Here is a 20,874-nt window from a genome sequence, read left to right as displayed (position 1 = left end):
AACGTCCACTGTACCTCTTCCTAGAGATGCTGCCTGGCCTGCTGCGTTCACCAGCAACTTCTAAGTGTGATGCTTATTGCCTAAACCACATAATTCCTTTTAGGGGAAGTACAACACAATTTCAGTTTATATTACAGTCACCCAGTTTTTAAACTAGACAATGAAATTAATGTAACAATACAATCTTAAGTTCTTTTTTGGAATGTTTTAAAATATTTCTCAATATATTCTGAAACTTTTATTAACTACGCTCCAAAGCTTGCTACATGTGTTTGTGGCACATCTGTTTTCCACACTTTCTAAATTGATTTCTAATAATGTTTCCTTACCCTTTTAGCATGTGCTAACATTTATTACCTTGTCTTGATACAATCAATAATTGGGGCATGGTGATTTTTTTTCTGTAAAAATGATTTTTCACTTACCGGTAAAAAAAATAAATAAATAAGCTCTCCAAAAGACAATGAACTATATTCTGTACTCATTATTTTCTTTTGGAATAAGCATCACAATTTCAGCTAATAAAATCCACAAGTTTATAAACCAGATGGAGATTTCATTTTGGACACATGAGCAGAATTAATCAAGTAAGGCAAGAGAAAATATTGTTTATTTGCTGGGAGAAAAGAATTGAGATTGGACTTGAAGCTACAAACAGTCTGCTATTCATCAATCTTTTAATGGGGGAGGGGACCTAAAGGAAGGAAATGAGTATTTAAGCAAACTTGTTTTTAACTACTATTATTCATACAATTATTTAATTGTACTCTCAATTTTCCAAACTTCATTAGGTACATATTAATCTTTTCCATTTCACCATCACCCAACTAAACATACTCGAATGTAAGGAACAAACTAATGTTTACATTTTCTTACTGAACCATCTAAAGTGGCTAGCTGTCAAAAGGTCAAAGACATACATCAATGCAATGTTGATTAAGACAGGACTAAAGTTAGGAATACTGCATTCCGTACCCAATCTGTAATCAAGACAGTTGAAATAAAATATCAAACAAAATGTTACCTATACACGCTGAAATATTTCATAATTTAAAGAATACATCTCTATGATTACAAATTCAAATATGTATTAGAAAATTATCAATTTGATCTAAAAATGAGTAAAGCACTTTTAGCATCAAATTGTGATTATTTTTCTGAACCTGTAACTTTGATGAATTAATTTGATTCTAAAAGTAATTTGAGCCGTCTTAGTGTCAGTACAAACGTGCTTTATTTACACTATTTTAATGTTTAAAAATCTAGTTATTGAAACATCTAATGTTATGTTGTTGCCAAACCATTTTTATTAAGTGAATTCGATCCACTTCCCTTGAAAATATGTTGAATATTCTAATGTTACTCAGAATTTAATTATAGGTTAAGAACACACAAAATTTCAGACCATTATATTTAGCTGCTTAAATCTCAATAACAAACATTAGGTTTGATATTAAGCATTAGGTTTTCAACTTCTTGAAAATTAAAATCAAACTAATAACAAAAGTATCTTCAGTAATTTGAAATCCTTTTTTTCAAATTTCAATGTTCTTTCTAGAACCCTACATTGAAATTATACAACATATGAACTGAAAATGTTTTATTTCTATATCACTTGGACTACTTAGAAGGAATTATTAACCTAAATAATTGTAATGCCAAATGCAATGTGTATGTTGCAGATGTGTCTAATATGCACATTTTAGAAGATGTTGGCATCTTACCCGATTCCTTCCACTCCATCACGCATACAACTAGATTCGAGTCCCGGCAGTAAAACACTTCGTCTATCACCTCCAGAGTTTGCACGGTTAGAAGTTTTTGTAAAAAGAACATCAACAGGTTTCCTGAATTTATAAATACTTGGGGAGGTTCTCGGTGCATGGTGCTGAATAATCTGTGGATGATCTTGTTAACAAAGAGGAAACAGATAAACTTGTTGATCAACAAATAACAACTAATTTTTCAATATATTAAATTTATAATTTTATTAATATTATGCAGCATCTCAAGTCTAATCCTTCAACAATGTTTATATAATGCAAAATTAAATCTTCTTTTCTCCCTGACTGATCTACTTCAGAGGTAAGGCAAATAAAGCAACAAAAGGATTCACGTTAAATTTTGTTTTATATATTGTAATTTAGTTGATTTCCTTAATTTAACATATCCATGGTTTCATTGACTGTACTCAATTACCTTACCTGTAGTCATTGTAATACATAATAATTATTCTGAATCAGGTACTTATACAGATATTTCTCAAAAGATTAAGGCAGTACATACTAAGTTCATACGAACAACTCCTCAAAACAGGAGAATATTCTAACAATTCCAAAAATTCTAAATTTTGCTTGAAGTTTGTTAATTTTACCCTCATTTCCTATAATATGCACTTAGAATACAAGTTAAATAAAATGCTTGATGTACACTACCAAGGTGTTCTTTGCAGGCTTTGATAATATTTGTTCTCAGTTATCTCTTCTCCAAAGAAAAAAGTAATTATTTTCAATTCTTTCATAATTTAAAATTTCATATCTGATCATTATTTTTGTCATTATTCTCTAAGGACAAACAACTTAAGCTGCACACAGACAACGTATCTCAGTACTTGATTTAGAAATTTTGAAATTACCATATATGATGTAACTTTCTACTTTCGGTGAATAATTAATAAGCATATTTTTTCTGTCCTGGAAAATCTAAATAGAAGGAAATGAATGAGAACAGAAGAAAAAGGAAAGAACCAGAGAAGAGGTATAAAACACTGCAGTTGTTAAAAACTGAAATGAAAGAAAATGCACTATGGTGTATAAGATCAATGAAGATGAACCAAATGAACCTGTTTTGCTCTCCCTGGAGAGCCTGCCTGATGTGCTGGTTATTTCCAGCACTCTAGGCAAAATAGAAAAAAAGTGGTCGGAAATCGAAGGATGTGTTAGTGAGAATATAGGACTCTAAGTGGGCTTTGTGCCTCAAATTCTGAAGGGAGAACAAGGCTTATTCTTCTGAATTTCAGTAAGTACAGGCCCAATACCATCAAACGCTCCTCAAATGATAACTTTTCAATCCCAGAATCATTTTAACGAAGCTCCTCTGAATCCTCTCCAATGTCAACACATCCTTTCTTAGATAAGGGACCCAAATGCGATGTTGGCATTCATTACTCCAAGTGAGTCCTCACCAGTGTTTTATAAAGCCTCAACATTACATCCTTGCTTTTATATTTTATTCCTTTCAAAATGAATGCTAAATCGCATTTGCCTTCCTCATCACCAACTCAGCCTGCAAATTAATCTTTAGTGAATCCTGCAAGGGGACTCCCAAGTCCCTCTGCACCTTCGATTTTTGAATTTTCTCTCCATTTAGAAAATAGTCTATGCTTTCATTTCTTCTACCAAAGTGTATGACTATACACTTTCGAAGCCTGTATTCCATCTGCTACTTCTTAGCTCATTCTTTGTCTTTCTATAGTCTCTTTACTTCCTGCCACTCTAGCCATCTTTGTATCGTTTGCAAACTTGGTTACAAAGTTATCAATTCCGTCATCCAAATCATTGACATATAACATAAAAAGATGTGGTCCCAACACAAACCCCTGTGAAACACCACTAGTCACTGACAGTCAAACTGCAAAGGCTCCCTTTATTTCCAGTCTTTGCCTCCTGCGAATCAGCCAATGCTCTATCCTTCCTTTAATGCCATGGGCTCTTAACTTGTTAAGCAGCCTCATGTGTAGCACCTTGTCAAAGGCCTTCTGAAAATCCAAGTACACAACATCTACCAATTCTCTCCCCTTTGTCTTTCCTGCTTGTTATTTCTGCAAAGAATTCCAACAGATTTGTCAAGCAAGATTTTCCCTGAAGGAAACCATACGGACCATGCCTATTTTATCATGTGCGTCCAAGTACACCAAAATTACATCCTTAACAATCGACTCTCGCATCTTCCTAACCACTGAGATGGGACTAACTGGCATTTAATTTCCCTTCTTCTTCCTCTCTCCCTTCTTGGAAAGTGGAGTGACAGTTGCAATTTTCCAGTCCTCTGGAACCATGCAAGAATCAATAGATTCTTGAAAGATCATTACAAATACCTCCACAATCTCTTCAACTATCTCTTTCAGAACCCTAGGGTGTATACCATCTGGTCAACATGACTTATCTACCTTCAGACCTTTCAGCTTCCCAAGAACCTTGTGCCTAGTAATGACAACTTCACACATTTCTGCCCTCTGACACTCTCGAACTTCCAGCATACTATTAGTGTCTTTCACAGTGAAGACTGATGCAAAATACTTAATCAGTTCATCCAGCATGAGAGAAGGTGGTATAATGGGGTTGAGAAAATCAGACATGATTGACTGAAGCAGCAGCAGAACTAATGGGCTGAATAGCCTAATTCTGCTCTTATATCCTTTGGTTTGGGAAAGTGATAGCTTAAGGACAGCAGTATTTACAGAACAATGCCTGGGAATTCCAGAGTTCAAAAGTGAGTACAACATAGGAACTGACATGATTGGGACTGGGGGGGACAGTGGAAAAGAGAGAATACTTGGTAAGAAACAATAAGCATCTGCATCACAAAGTGTATCAATGAAAATAGTGGAGAATGATAGTTCCAGAGGAAGCCATGCACGTTATCTGGTGAATTCCATAGCAATGGCAGATTCAAGAGACTGGGTTGCATATTGTAGCGGGGTGAGGGAAGGAGGCAATGGTAGAAGTTGTTGTCCACATTGAGGGCAAAGAAGTGCAAAACAAAACAAAATATCAGGAAACAACCAATATTAAATTTTATTACACAAGGAAATAGTATATAAATTAATCACAGTCACCAATCAATAAATCTTCTGCTGTAAGGCTCCAGAGTGGTTTCTTAAGGCTCTCAAAGCTGGGTTAGGGGTAATGGGGATAAGATCCCATTACATATTAAATGCTTCCTATGGTGTGTGCCTCAAACAGTGTCTGACAACCAAGTCCACCTCCTGGCCTTCAGATGTGGCTTAGCTATTAAGCCCCGCAGAACCCTTTCTGCTGACAGGAAAAGGGGAAAAGGTGGTTACTGGTGCCTTAAAAAAAATCACTTCTGGCAAATGAGGCTCATCAGCCAAGGTTGGCATCACACCTAGGAAAAGAAAAATTCTGATTTCAAACCTCCATTGCTTTGCAGCTACACCCACTCATGGGGAAGGCTTCGGCCCATGATAAAATACTTGTATTTCAATACAATAACACATTACATAACTGAAAAAAAATTGTGTTCCTTCTCAAAAAGTCTTTCAATGTCATTTACCTAATTTCCATTGGACTTCCTGCTCGTCTGTCTTCTCCTTGGCAATTTTTTTTTTGGCTTCTCGGAAAGCTTTCCAGTTCAATAAAAATTGTCTGGCTGCATTGTTTACTTCTTTTCCATCAAGGACCTCTACAAATGAAAATAATTGCCTCAAAAATAAGGTTGACTGAAAACAAGCTAAGGCCAAAATGAATAAATCTTTTCAATTAGTTCACTTTTAAAGACACTATGAAATTTAACTGATACAGCTTCAGCCTTATGAATGGCAAAATCCACTTTATTTGCTACATGTTGTGAGTAGTAATGAAAACTGCAAGGCAAACAATTTAATTACAAAGAAAAGTACCTGAAAATTACTGTTTGCCAAGATTTGCAAAGGATCCAAAAGGAACTAACTTATTTATCCCTCTACAGTGTTATTGTTATAAATGAAAAGCAATATTTAAAAAATGGCACAGTTGTTCAAACGGGCAGATAAACTCTGGTAAGTAGAAACCTAACTATTTTTGGGTGTGTGTGTGCATACACAACTGCTTAATGGTGTTACTGGACATTCCTCGGCATCTAACAAATTAAGGATTAAACCATTTAAAGTTAGGATTTCCATTAAAGAGGAACATCCTATAGCCACTTAAAACATTAGTTAGTAAGAATGTCGATAATCTTTAAATTACAACTGCTCAGCCATAATACATATTCCACATTTTCTATATACAGATTTATCTTGAAATGGGTTGCTTTGTTGCTCTGGGTATGATAACCAGTTAGAAAAATGGTAAAACTAAACTAGGGAGTTTCTTTTCATTTTATAATCACATTTGACATGGTAGTAAACAATAAAGTTATCTATTGTGGAAAGACTTTAGAAACAAAATTTATTTATATAAAATGAAAAGCAATACAGGTTAACAGCTCAAATCAATTCCAACCTAGAACTGTATCAAAATGTATATCTTCCTGGTTTTAAATCATTGAAATGTTTTACAACAAAGAATTGTTATTTTATAAAAGATATTTCATTTTTGTAATTTTCTTTTGTAAACCTCCAAAATGATGACAATTGCACTATTCTACAGCCCGAAATGAATTGATTATCTTGTCTCAAATATGAAAATAATCACAAAAAAGAAATAAAAATTAACTCTTTCACAACATTAGATGTCCCAAATTGTTTATAGCCAATTATTTAATTTGAGGCTTTGTCATTGATGTCAACAAAGACAACAGCCAATCTGTTTGAAGAAAACTCCTCTAACAATTCAATAACATTCAAGAGATGAGCAATTATAGATATACTTTATTTTAAACATGCTCAACATTGAAAATATTTATTAGTTCCTCTTTATTGAAGAAAGCTAATATCACCTCAACAGCTAATCTGACAATCAGACTTAGATGAAGAACATAATGTACAGAAAATTATGAAGAGTTTTACATCCTGCAAATGTGATTCAATATTGCATTTAGGCTGTCTGCAGTCAATAAATATATTCAGTTTTTTTGTTGAAATTTAAATTCTTAAGATGTTTTACCTACAGTAGTTGTAGGCAACCAAATATAAACATAGCTGAGATGCTGACAAAATAATTTTCTTTTCAAGGAAAATAATACACCATTATCTCTAAATAATCAAGTATTTAACATGAAAATTTAAAGAAAACTGTATCTATTATACAAAAATTTTGATGTATGCATGCATACATGTTTCCCCAATACTTACTCATGCTCTCACCACAGTGAATCAAGTATTGCAGCTCCAGTACATCAATCATTTTTCACATACTAATTAAGTGTAGGAAAAGGTCAGACAAAAGTAAGCATGTTCCATTTGCTAGCTATAATGAGTGATTAAACAGAGAGGTTCAAATATATTTTGTTAAATATCCTGACCCAAGAGTGGAATTTCTTGGAGTAAGCCCATTATGAGACTAACTTATTTAATTTTTAATTAGGAAATGCCTTCCATAGAAATATTGCACATAATGCAGAACCGCAATTCCTTTGCAAACTAGTAACTCATTAAGGGGTTCAGATGTTATAAAACCAGAACAGTGAAAGTCAATCAATTAATATACAGACCATTAATCCTTGCAACCCATTAATCACCCCATTCCTTCCCACTATATGCCTGTATAGAAACATAGAAAACCTACAGAATAATACAGGGCCTCCAGCCCACAATGCTGTGCCGAACATGTAGTTACTTTAGAAATTACCTCAGGTTACCCATAGCCTTCTATTTTTCTAAGCTCCATGTACCTACCTAGGAGTCTCTTAAAAGACCCTATCGTATCTGCCTCCACCACCGTCACTGGCAGCCTATTCCACGCACTCACCACTTTCTGCGTAAAAAACTTAACCCCTGATATCTCCTCTGTACCTGCTTCCAAGCACCTTAAAACTGTGTCCTCTCATGCTAGCCATTTCAGCCCTCTGACTGTCCACACGATCAATGCATCTCATCATCTTATACACCTCTGTCAGGTCATCTCTCATCCTCCGTCGCTCCAAAGGAAAAAGGCTGAGTTCACTCAACCTATCCTTATAAGGTATGCTCCCCAATCCAGGTAACATCCTTCACTTGAAGAATATACTTGGGTCACTGGAAAGAAAGGAGCCAAAAGGGTAGATGGCATATCTCCTGCAGTTGCATGAGAAGATTTGCAAGGAGGAGAATAGCTGTTGATGGAAATAGAGGAGCAATTACCAGAAAAGTAAGTAAGACTTGTTTGGTGGTGGTGTCACTTTGAAGGAGCCAGAATTTGCAAGAAATGATTTAGACCATTAGACCAGATCTAACATACAGAGAGGCTTTGAGGAAAGAGAAGCAGAATAAACAGTGTAAAGACAGTAAGGTAGAAGGGCTGAAATGTGTGTCCCTCAATGCAAGAAGCATCAGGAACAAAGGTGATGAACTGAGAGCTTGGATACATACATGGAATTATGATGTAGTGGCCATTACAGAGACTTGGCTGGCACCAGGGCACGAATGGATTCTCAATATTCCTGGATTTCAGTGCTTTAAAAGGGATAGAGAGGGCGGAAAAAGGGGAGGAGGGGTAGCATTACTGGTCAGGGATACTATTACAGCTACAGAAAGGGTGGGTAATGTAGCAGGATCCTCTTTTGAGTCAATATGGGTGGAAGTCAGCAACAGGAAGGGAGCAGTTACTCTACTGGGGGTGTTCTATAGGCCCCCTGGTAGCAGCAGAGATATAGAGGAGCAGATTGGGAGGCAGATTTTGGAAAGGTGCAAAAATACCAGGGTTGTTATCATGGGTGACTTTAACTTCCCTAATATTGACTGGCACCTGATTAGTTCCAAGGGTTTAGATGGGGCAGAGTTTGTTAAGTGTGCCCAGGATGGATTCCTGTCACAGTATGTGGACAGGCTGACCAGGGGGAATGCCATACTAGATCTAGTACTAGGTAATGAACCAGGTCAGGTCACAGATCTCTCAGTGGGTGAGCATCTGGGGGACAGTGACCACCGCTCCCTGGCCCTTATAATTATCATGGAAAAGGATAGAATCAAAGAAGACAGGAAAATTTTTAATTGGGGAAAGGCAAATTATGAGGCTATAAGGCTAGAACTTGCGGGTGTGAATTGGGATGATGTTTTTGCAGGGAAATGTACTATGGACATGTGGTCGATGTTTAGAGATCTCTTGCGGGATGTAAGGGATAAATTTGTCCCGGTGAGGAAGATAAAGAATGGTAGGGTGAAGGAACCATGGGTGACAAGTGAGGTGGAAAATCTAGTCAGGTGGAAGAAGGCAGCATACATGAGGTTTAGGAAGCAAGGATCAGAGGGGTCTATTGAGGAATATAGGGAAGCAAGAAAGGAGCTTAAGAAGGGGCTGAGAAGAGCAAGAAAGGGGCATGAGAAGGCCTTGGTGAGTAGGGTAAAGGAAAACCCCAAAGGCATTCTTCAATTATGTGAAGAAAAAAAGGATGACAGGAGTGAAGGTAGGACCGATTAGAGATAAAGGTGGGAAGATGTGCCTGGAGGCTGTGGAAGTGAGAGAGGCCCTCAATGAATACTTCTCTTCGGTATTCACCAAAGAGAGGGAACTTGATGATGGTGAGGACAATATGAGTGAGGTTGATGTTCTGGAGCATGTTGATATTAAGGGAGAGGAGGTGTTGGAGTTGTTAAAATACATTAGGACAGATAAGTCCCCGGAACCTGACGGAATATTCCCCAGGCTGCTCCACGAGGCAAGAGAAGAGATTGCTGAGCCTCTGGCTAGGATCTTTATGTCCTCGTTGTCCACAGGAATGGTACCGGAGGATTGGAGGGAGGCGAATGTTGTTCCCTTGTTCAAAAAAGGTAGTAGGGATAGTCCAGGTAATTATAGACCAGTGAGCCTTAAGTCTGTGGTGGGAAAGCTGTTGGAAAAGATTCTTAGAGATAGGATCTATAGGCATTTAGAGAATAATGGTCTGATCAGGGACAGTCAGCATGGCTTTGTGAAGGGCAGATCGTGTCTAACAAGCCTGATAAAGTTCTTTGAGGAGGTGACCAGGCATATAGATGAGGGTAGTGCAGTGGATGTGATCTATATGGATTTTAGTAAGGCATTTGACAAGGTTCCACATGGTAGGCTTATTCAGAAAGTTAGAAGGCATGAGATCCAGGGAAGTTTGGCCAGGTGGATTCAGAATTGGCTTCCCTGCAGAAGGCAGGGGCTGGTGGTTGAGGGAGTACATTCAGATTGGAGGATTGTGACTAGTGGTGTCCCACAAGGATCTGTTTTGGGACATCTACTTTTCATGATTTTTATTAACGACCTGGATGTGGGGGTAGAAGGGTGGGTTGCAAGTTTGCAGATGACACAAAGGTTAGTGGTGTTGTAGATAGTGTAGAGGATTGTCAAAGATTGCAAAGAGACATTGATAGGATGCAGGAGTGGGCTGAGAAGTGGCAGATGGAGTTCAACCTGGAGAAGTGTGAGGTGGTACATTTTGGAAGGACAAACTCCAAGGCAGAGTACAAAGTAAATGGCAGGATACTTGGTAGTGTGGAGGAGCAGAGGGATCTCGGGGTACATGTCCACAGATCCCTGAAAGTTGCCTCACAGGTGGATAGGTTAGTTAAGAAAACTTACGGGGTGTTAGCTTTCATAAGTCGAGGGATAGAGTTTAAGAGTCGCGATGTAATGTTGCAGCTCTATAAAACTCTGGTTAGGCCACACTTGGAGTACTGTGTCCAGTTCTGGTCACCTCACTGGAAGGATGTGGAAGCATTGGAAAGGGTACAGAGGAGATTTACCAGGATGCTGCCTGGTTTAGAAAGTATGCATTATGATCAGAGATTAAGGGAGCTAGGGCTTTACTCTTTGGAGAGAAGGAGGATGAGAAGTGACATGCTAGAGGTGTACAAGATAATAAGAGGAATAGATAGAGTGGATAGCCAGCGCCTCTTCCCCAGGGCACTACTGCTCAATACAAGAGGACATGGCTTTAAGGTAAGGGGTGGGAAGTTCAAGGGGGATATTAGAGGAAGGTTTTTTACTCAGAGAGTGGTTGGTGCGTGGAATGAACTGCCTGAGTTAGTGGTGGAGGCAGATACACTAGTGAAGTTTAAGAGACTACTAGACAGGTATATGGAGGAACCTAAGGTGGGGGCTTATATGGGAGGCAGGGTTTGAAGGTCGGCACAACATTGTGGGCCAAAGGGCCTGTACTGTGCTGTACTATTCTATGTTCTATGTTCTAAGTTCTATAAGACCATAAGGCATAGGAGAAGAATTAGGCCATTTGGTCCATCGAGTCTGCTCCACTATTTCATCATGGCTGATCCAATTTTCCTCTCAGCCTCAGTCTCCTGACTCTCCCCATATCCCTTCATGCCCTGAACAATCAAGAATCTATCAACCTCTGCCTTAAATATACATAAAGACTTGGCCTCCATAGCTGCCAGTGGCAAAGAATTCCACAGATTCACTATTCTATTACGGCTGATTTATTTTCCCTCTCAACCACATTCTCGTGCTTTATCCCCATAATCTTTCGGCACCCCTTACTAATCTAGAACCTATCAACTTTCACTTTAAATATACCCAGTGACTTGGCCTCCACAGCCATCAGTGGCAATGAATTCCACAGATTCACCACCCTCTGGTTAAAGCTGTTCTCCCTGGTCCTAGACTCTTTCCCACTATAGGAAACATCCTCTCTACATTCACTCTGTCTAGGCCTTTCACTATACGATAGGTTTCAAAGAGATCCGCCTCCATTATTCTTCTACACTCCAGCAAGTACTGGCCCAGAGCCATCAAGCTCCCCTCATATGTTAACCCTTTCCTTCACAGGATCATTCTTGTGAACTGTCTCTGGACCCTGTCCATCGCAAGCACATTCTTTCTTAAATAAGGGGCCCAAAAATGCTCACCACATTCCAAGTGCAGTCTAACCAATGCCTTATAAAGCCTGAGCATTACATCCTTGCTTTTATATTGTATAAGTCTCAAAATGAATGCTAACAGTGCTGTTGCCTTCCTTACTACCAACTCAACCTGCAAGTTAACCTTTAAGGAATCCTGCACAAGGACTCTGAAGACCTTTTGCGCTTCTGATTTCTGAATTTGCTGTATATCTAGAAAATAATTTACACCTTTATTCCTTCTATTAAAGTGCATGACCATACACTTCCCTACACTGTATTCCATCTGCCACTCCTTTGCACATTCTCCTAATCTATCCACGTTCTTCTGCAGACTCCCAGCTTCCTCAACACTAACTGCCCCTCCACCTATCTTTGAATTGTCAGCAAACGTGGCCACAAAGCCATCAATTCTGTCATCCAGATCATTGACATATAACGTGAAAAGATGTTGGCCCAACACTGACCCCTGAGGAACACCCTTAGTCACTAGTTGCCAATCAGAAAAGGCCCACTTTATTGCCTTTTGCTGGTCACACAATTTTCTATCCATGTTAGTTTCTTTCCTGTAATACTATAGTCTCTTATCTTATTTAGTAGCATCATTTAAAGCACCTTGTCAAAGGACTTCTGAAAATCCAAGTAGGCAACATCCACTGATGCTCCTATATCTATCCTACCTGTTATCTCCTCAAAGATTACCAACAGATTTGTCAGGCAAGATTTCCCCTATGGAACCATACTGACTTTGGCTTCTTTTAAAATGAGCTTCCAAGTACCCTCACTAATGGACTCCTACATCTTCCCAACCACTGAAGTCAGGCTAATTGGGCCATAATATTGTGTCTTTTGCCTCCTTGTCTTCTTAAAAAATGGGGTGATTTCTGCAATTTTCCAGAATCTGGTGATTGTTGTAAGATCACTACTAATGCCTCCGCAGCCTCTTCAGCTACCTCATTCAAAAGCCTGAGGTGTGGTCTATCTGGTCCAGGGATTATCTACCTTCAGACCATTCAGTTTCCTAACACCTTATCTTTAGTAATAGTGACTACCCTCACTTTTGCCTCCTGACACTCTCCAATTTCTGGCATGTTGATGGTGTCTTTCGCAGTGAAGACTTATAAAAACTTATGGAGTTAATCTGATATTTCTTTGTCCCCAGTTACCAACTCTCCAGCGTCATTTGTCAGCAGTCGAATATCCAATCTTGCCTCTTCTTTTACTCTTTATATATCTGAAAGTAATATTTATATATCTGGTTTGCTAAATATGATGTGGGATAAAAGTAATTTTCTAGATCTCAGAGGCAGAAAATGAGATGAGGAAAAATTAACTATTTTTTGTTTTAATTTCAGATTTTCAGTGTCCAGAATACTGATTTTGGTAATTTCTGATGATCTTTCTACTTTGTTCATTTACTTTACCTATAAGCCAACATTTGCATTTATTTTTCCTCCTGGTCAATCTTTTCTTTCTTTATTTGCTCCTTTGCCACATTCTGTTTCCATAACTAATTTTTTTAGATCTTTTCCAGACATGATGAAATGTTAACTACAGATGCTGCCTGATCTGCTGAGTATTTCCAGAATTTTCCATTCATATTGAAAGGCAACTTCCTGATTTTCACACAGATACCGTACAATGTTCCTGCATCAGACATTGCTGGCTGATTTATTCCAGTATTAGTGCTATTATTAATAAATGCTGCTAATCAAAATATAACCTTGTCATTTTATCTTTCTGTATATTGTCCCAAACTCACACTCATTAAAAATACATCAAAAACTAACTCATCAAAAAAAATGAGCTAAGGTTCATTTTAGTAGGTCAAGATTGAAGACAGAATATAATGTTAATGGTAAGACTCTTGGCAGCGTCGAGGATCTGAGAGATCTTGGGGTCTGTGTCCATGAGACACGCAAAACTGCTGTGCAGATTGACAGTGTTGTTAAGAAGGCATATGGTATGTTGGCATTCATCACCCATGGGATTGAGTTCAAGAGCCATGAGGTAATGTTACAGCTATATAAGGCCTTATCAAACCCCATTTGGAGTACTGTGTTCAGTTCTGGTCACCTCACTACAGGAAGGATGTTGCCATCACAAGGGGGGAAATAGGTACCAAGGGGATGTCAGGGGTAAGTTTTTTTTACACAGAGAGTTGTGGGTGCATGGAATGCATTGCCGGCAGCGGTGGTGGAAGTGGACAAAATAGGGTCTTTTAAGAGACTCTTAGATAGGTACATGGAGCTTAGAAAAATAGAGGGCAATGTGCTAGCGAAATTCTAGGCAGTTTCTAGAGTAGCTTACATGGTCGGCACAACATTGTGGGCCGAAGGGCCTGTAATGTGCTGTGGATTTCTATGTTCTGAAAACACTTTGATGATACATTTCAGAATCATATTTACAAATAACTATTTTTTGGATGTCAAAGATGACTGTTTTGTCCACAAAATATGCCTTTAGCTCAGTTTTAATATATCCAAGTGATTTTGCACTCACTCTCACCAGCTCCATCTAGTGTACATATGGTTTTAGTTATTACAGTACCTTGTCATTAATGTCAGATTAGTGGGTAGTACCGTCTACTACGTATTTATTGTGACCACCAAGATCAACAAAGCTTTGATCTATTGGATGTTTTGACATTATGTCTCATTTCATACATGACAACTGTTTACTGGAATGTATATTTGTAGCTGATTAAATTTACATTACATTTCACATAAATTTATCAGTAATAATAAGTACTTCTGAACCTTAGAGTTCACAGATTACAGCAGGAGTAATCAGCCTTTCCAGTGTATGCTAACTTTTGCTAAAACTCTCTAAAAACAATCTTGTTATCATGTTTTCTGTCCTCTCTTGCCCCATGACCTGCTTGCTTTATTTACTGTGACTAGTGTACAGGTTCATTTACTGGATTAACAATCAGAGCTCTGATTGATACAGAGACATGACTGAATCCTACTGTGAAAGATAGGTAAATTTAAGTAACTAATCTATTCTTTGTGCAGGTAATAATGATTGTATTGCAGAAAACCCTGCTATTTTAATTGAATTCTTCAAGAACAGAATCTGCTCTCCTGACCAGATTTAACCCATTTATCAAGATTCCACTTCCCACCAAATGACTTGACCTTTAACTGTGCTAGTTCAGGGATAATTAAAAATGAACAATAAATGTCAGAATCATCAGTGATATCCACATCCTGTCAAAGAATCATAACAAAAGCAATTGCACTCATGCAACTTCACAAATACTGTACTTGCTGGGATAAAAAGTTACTTCCTCCAACAACTTTAATATTGCTTTAGTGTTTCCAAGCCTCTATCTTCACCTTCTGAGAAGCAACCAAACAGAAATCCTCAAAAAATATTACGTAATAATTTTTCCCCATCTGCTTTTATCAAGACCTTTCATATTTTAAAATTTTTAATAAAAATACAAAAACTCTACACTGAAACTGCATTATGGTATCCGGCATAGATGGGACTGGAAATCAGCCTAGATGGCCACCCCAAACTTGAAAAGTAGTTGTAGAAGAAAAGAGTTTTATTCTGCTTCAAAACTCTATCTAACTTTGAAAGCAGGATAGATTTTATTGCTACTACTATTTAACATTTTTAGTAGTATTGACAAAAAACACATTTCTAAATATTAGTCTTCTCAGTTTTGGTGAAAAATATACTATAGTTCTCATAAATAAAGCTTTTTATTCCAATATGATCCTGGTGAATTCTGCTTTAACTTTCATGACCTCAATGTAGTGCAACAGATAAATTCCAGTTTAATCATTGCCTTTTGTCATAATCCTTTTTGTTCTTATGCTTTATTTTCTCGCTTATAAAATCCAAAATCTGGCATTTTCAAGGACTTATATTTTGCACTCCAAGGGATTTATTTCTCCAAACTCTAAGTTTTTCATTAAATTTGTATTTCTAGTTTACATTCCCCCATCACCCCACCACCACCAAAATGCATTATCTTAGCCTTTATCAAAGAACAATGCCGAAAGTTCATCTCCTCTGAAGAGGAGAATATTCCTCACCTCTGCCTTAAATAGTCAACCACTTTTGTTAAAAAAGTGATTCTTAGTCCTAGATTCTTTCTCAAGAGAATCACTTTTTCCATACGTTCTCTATTAAGACCTTTATGTTTCCTATCAGTTAGCCAACATCCAGTTAATTTAACTACACTTTTTTCTGAAGCTTATAAGTTCTATATGAAATTTTTAATGTACAATGTTTTACTTTACTGCATTTCTTTAACTATAAAATAAATTGTGATAAAAAAGGAATATTCGTCCGTATAAGTGATCTTAAAATTGTGCCTGGTAGTGCTCATCGTTTCTCTACATTTCTATGGTAATGATTTAATCTTGATATTGAAAATCATTAAAAAGGAAGGTAGCGTTCACCTAATTATATCCTATATAATTCCAACAATTCCTGGCAGACACATTGAAATTACTAAATATTTAAATGCAACAATTCCTTTGTTTTATTCTGCATTTCAGTATGTGTGATGATAAGATACTGAAAAGATTATTACTTAGAACTTGTTTTTCTCTGCAAATCGTGTTAATCCAATGCTATAACTTTCTCCATATTAATTCATACTATTGTGGTTTTTCAGATTGCAATCTCACTGGGAGAATTCTGGTTGAACAGTATTTCCATAAAAAGAGAAGTGCAACTTTTGACAAGAATATAGCTCTGCAATAACATGTCAGATTCCAGAGCTGTAAAAGCCCTCTCCACTAGGTCATTCCTCTTAATGCTGTTATAACTGCAAAGGTAGAGAGAGAGAGGCTAGAGAAGATGTGGAACATTATCCTGTCTTTAGATCTTAGCCCTTCTTTCCCCAAGGTGGACCTGGGTAACAGGAGGTCATCCAAGGTACAGTTAGAAAAAGCATATTGTGACAAAACATGCACTATAGCGACCAACTTGTCAAGGTGACAGCTTTTCCATGTGCACTTCCTATGTGCAGCCTTCTGTTACAACATTGTTATATTTCAGGCAGCAACTCACACAGTCGCACAGTTGGAGATTGACAGCCAGAGACATAAAAATCAAGTAAGCTACCATGTCATTCGGAGCATTTGGAAACATTATTTCTCCTTTGTCTCAAAACTAAAATTGTAAAAGACAATGCCAGGTCCTACAAACAGAAGAGGAAGTGCCCCAAGTTCTGCCAAAACAGACGGGAAAAGACTACCTCATGCAACTCCAGCCTGATGCAACTAGCACAACCGAGGAAAACATGAAAATTCATCATATGCACGTTTGTTATTTTCATATAGCACAGAAACCAGCCCTTTGGCACATACAACAATGAGTATCTATCTAATCTAGTCTCATTTTCCAGAAATTGCTATTTTAGATACTCATCAAATTTTCTGAGAGTTTCTGCCTCCAATACTACCTTAGTGCATTCTTATTTTAACCAGCCTCTGGGTAAAAATATTCTTCCCCAGTACCCCTCCAAACCTCTTACCGCTTTACCTTCAAACTATGCTTTCGACACCTCTGCTCAGCAGAAATGTTTTGCACTATCTATTGTATCTCATCCTCCAACAAGTATACATACTTCAGTCAGGTCCCCCCCAGCCTCTTTTACATCAAGAAAACTCAACACAGCCTATCCAGTCTCTCATCGGTGAAACAGATTAAAACATCTTGATGAAACACTCCACGGTCCTCTTAAACCATACCTCAAAAACCCATGACCTCCATGGACAAGGATAGAAGTGCATAGAAACTACATTACCTCTAGCCTTCCATTCTTATATCATCCTGACTAGTTCCTGTGCTATCATATCATCATTGCTGGGTTAACAATTACGTACTTTATATCACTACAAAGGTATATTAATGCTTGAAGATGGTGAAGAGACTTCGTACAATCATGATGTCAAAGTCAAGTTTATTCTCATATGCGCGAATATCAAGTGCAATGAATAACTAACTTACTAGCATCAGCATTACAGGGACGTAGCATTAGAGACACAACACTTTTCACAAGAAAAACAAATTAAACATAAATTGTACAAAATTATACAACAAAGAACACAAATAGCACAAATGTATAAAGATCATTGAAGGTCTCTAGAGGCAATGATCAGAGATGTTAATGTCAATTAGGCATTCTTGGGAACAAGGGGGACTTTTTCCACTCTGATTTTGTGGGTTCTGAAGTGTCTGATTAGGCCAAAGTGGAAACCGCACACTCCTCCATGTGGTACCTAGTGTGGAAGGTTGGTGAGTAGTTTGTGAAGCAGTCCATACTTTTCATCACTTACACAGTTATTTGTGTGTTCCTAATGCATAGTCTTGAATTTAACAATACCATCCTGAATGCCGCTTCTCCAAGAAGAGAAGTCTCCATGGTTTGGTTGTGAAAATGGGTAATTAGAGGCTCAACTCTGGTGATGGGAGTTTTCAGCAGGACTCTGATACTTGAATTTCCACCAGTGATGAAATTCCCCACTGTCTTCAATATGCCAGCACATCAGGGCATGTAGGGATACGGGGAGAAGTCAGGAGACTGGGGCTGAGAGGAAATCTTGCATGATGTGGGAGGTCAGGGACACAGACGGTGTCTCTGGCTGCTACAACTGTGAAAAGGTTCAGCTCCTGAAGGACCATATTGGGGCACTGGAGAAGCAACTGGATGACCTCAGATTCATCTGGGAAAACGAGAGTTTTCTGGACAGGACCTACAGTGAGATTGTTACACTGAAGACACCGGAAGAGAGAAGGGGGGCAATGATGAGGAAGGGATGGAGGCTTGGAGTACAGGAGACCCCAGGGGATGTACCTCTTGAAAACAGGTTCACCCTCTTGGAAGCTGTCGGCACAGAAGACACTGCCAGTCTGAGAGGCGGACAGGTCTGTGAGTCAAAAATTGGTGCTGAAACAAAGCCAAGGAGACAGACGTCAGGCAGAGCTGTGGTAGTTGGGGACTCCATAGTGATAGGTACAGAAAGGGGTTTCTGCAGCAACAGGTGGGATTTAAGGAGGGTGTGTTGCCTCCTTGGTGCCAGGATCAAGGATGTCACGGACCAAATGCAGGGCATCCTCAAGGGTGAAAGTGAACAGCTAGAAGTGGAAGTGCATGTCAGCACAAATGGCGTCGGGAAGAGGAGGAAAGAAATTCTGCAGTGTGACTTCAGAGAACTCGGAAGAAGGCTGAAAAGCAGGACCTCCAGGGTGGTTATCTCTGGTTTGCTTCCAGTTCCTCGTGCTGGTGAGGGCAGGAACAGGGAGATAGGGGATCTGAATGTGTGGCTGAGGAGCTGGTGCGGGAAGCAGGGATTTAGATTCTTAGACCGCTGGGATCTGTTTTGGGGCAAGGATGAATTGTACAAAAGGGACGGGTTGCACCTCAACAGGCGAGGGACCAGCATTCTGGCAGGCAGGTTTGCCACTGCTACACAGGTGTGTTTAAACTCAGTAGCGGGGGGGGGGGGGGAGGAGAGGAAATATAAGGATGGAGTTAAAGGGAAAGAGAGAATTAACGGGGCAGAAAGCTCAGGAAGGGATCGGAGAGTATGGCCAAGTGCAATAGGATGGATGCGAAAGGTGAGGGGAGTAATAGATTAAAAGTATTATATATCAATGCACGGAGTATAAGAAATAAAGTGGATGAGCTTGAGGCTCGGTTGGAAATTGGCAAGTATGATGTTGTAGGAATAACAGAGACATGGCTGCAAGAGGACCAGGGCTGGGAAATGAATATTCAAGGACATACATCCTATCGAAAGGACAGACAGGTGGGCAGAGGGGGTGGGGTAGCTCTGTTGGTGAGGAATGAAATTCAGTCCCTTGTGAGGGGCGACATACAATCAAGAGATGTAGAGTCAGTATGGATAGAACTGAGAAATTGTAAGGGCAAAAAGACCCTAATGGGAGTTATCTACAGGCCCCCAAACAGTAGCCTAGATACAGGGTGCAAGTTAAATCAAGAGCTAAAATTGGCATGTCGCAAAGGTAATGCTACAGTTGTTATGGGGGATTTTAACATGCAGGTGGACTGGGAAAATCAGGTTGGTACTGGACCCCAAGAAAGGGAGTTTGTAGAGTGCCTCCAAGATGGATTCTTAGAGCAGCTTGTACTGGAACCTACCAGGGAGAAGGCAATTCTGGATTTAGTGCTGTGTAATGAACCAGATTTGATAAGGGAACTTGAGGTAATGCAGCCATTAGGAGGTAGTGACCACAATATGGTAAGTTTTAAACTACAATTTGAGAGGGAGAAGGGAAAATCGGAAGTGTCAGTATTGCAGTTGAACAAAGGGGACTGTGGAGCTATGAGGGAGGAGCTGGCCAAAGTTGACTGGAAAGATACCCTAGCAGGGATGACAGTGGAACAACAATGGTGAGTATTTCTGGGAATAATACAGAAGATGTAGGATCAGTTCATTCCAAAGAGGAAGAAAGATTCTAAGAGGAGTAAGGGGCGACCATGGCTGACAAGGGAAGTCAAGGATAGTATAAAAATTAAAGAGAAGTCTAACATAGCAAAGATGAGCAGGAAGCCAGAGGATTGGGAAACTTTCAAAGAGCAACAGAGGATAACTAAAAAGGCAATATGGAGAGAAAAGATGAGATATGAAGGCAAGCTAGCCAAGAATATAAAGGAGGATAGTAAAAGCTTCCTTAGGTATGTGAAGAGGAAAAAAATTAGTTAAGACCAAAGCTGGGCCCTTGAAGACAGAAACGGGTGAATTTATTATGGGGAACAAGGAAATGGCAGACGAGTTGAACAGGTTCTTTGGATCTGTCTTCACTAGGGAAGACACAAACAATCTCCCAGATGTAATAGTGGCCGGAGGACCTAGGGTAATGGAGGAACTGAAAGAGATTCACATTAGGCAGAAAATGGTGTTGAACAGACTGATGGGACTGAAGGCTGATAAATCCTTAGGGCCTGATGGTCTGAACCCCAGGGTACGTAAGGAGGTGGCTCTAGAAATCATAGACACATTGGTGGTTATTTTCCAATGTTCTATAGACTCAGGATCAGTTCCTGAGGACTGGAGGGCAGCTAATGTTATCCCACTTTTTAAGAAAGGAGGGAAAGAGAAAACAGGCAATTATAGACTAGTTAGCCTGACATCAGTGGTGGGGAAGATGCGGTAGTCAATTATGAAGGATGAAATAGCAGCACATTTGGATAGCAG

The 20,874-nt window shown here is 38.8% G+C and overlaps 1 protein-coding gene across 7 annotated transcripts in view; it reads right to left on the bottom strand.

The window, feature by feature from the left end:
• ppp1r42 (protein phosphatase 1, regulatory subunit 42) overlaps nt 1-20,874 on the bottom strand; it is a 133,943-nt gene that overhangs the window by 46,354 nt on the left and 66,715 nt on the right. For all 7 annotated transcript variants that reach the window (XM_072254364.1, XM_072254380.1, XM_072254326.1 and 4 more), the window contains 2 exons: nt 5,296-5,424; nt 1,725-1,908 (listed from right to left, as the gene is read on the bottom strand). In XM_072254364.1, coding sequence (XP_072110465.1) covers nt 1,725-1,908; nt 5,296-5,424 — 313 coding nt within the window. The remainder of the gene's footprint in view (nt 1-1,724; nt 1,909-5,295; nt 5,425-20,874) is intronic.

Source organism: Mobula birostris, chromosome 1, assembly GCF_030028105.1.
Source record: "Mobula birostris isolate sMobBir1 chromosome 1, sMobBir1.hap1, whole genome shotgun sequence".
NCBI lineage: Eukaryota > Metazoa > Chordata > Chondrichthyes > Myliobatiformes > Myliobatidae > Mobula > Mobula birostris.
The sequence above is the reverse complement of the archived record's forward strand: the minus strand, read 5'-3'. Positions and strand labels throughout refer to the sequence as shown.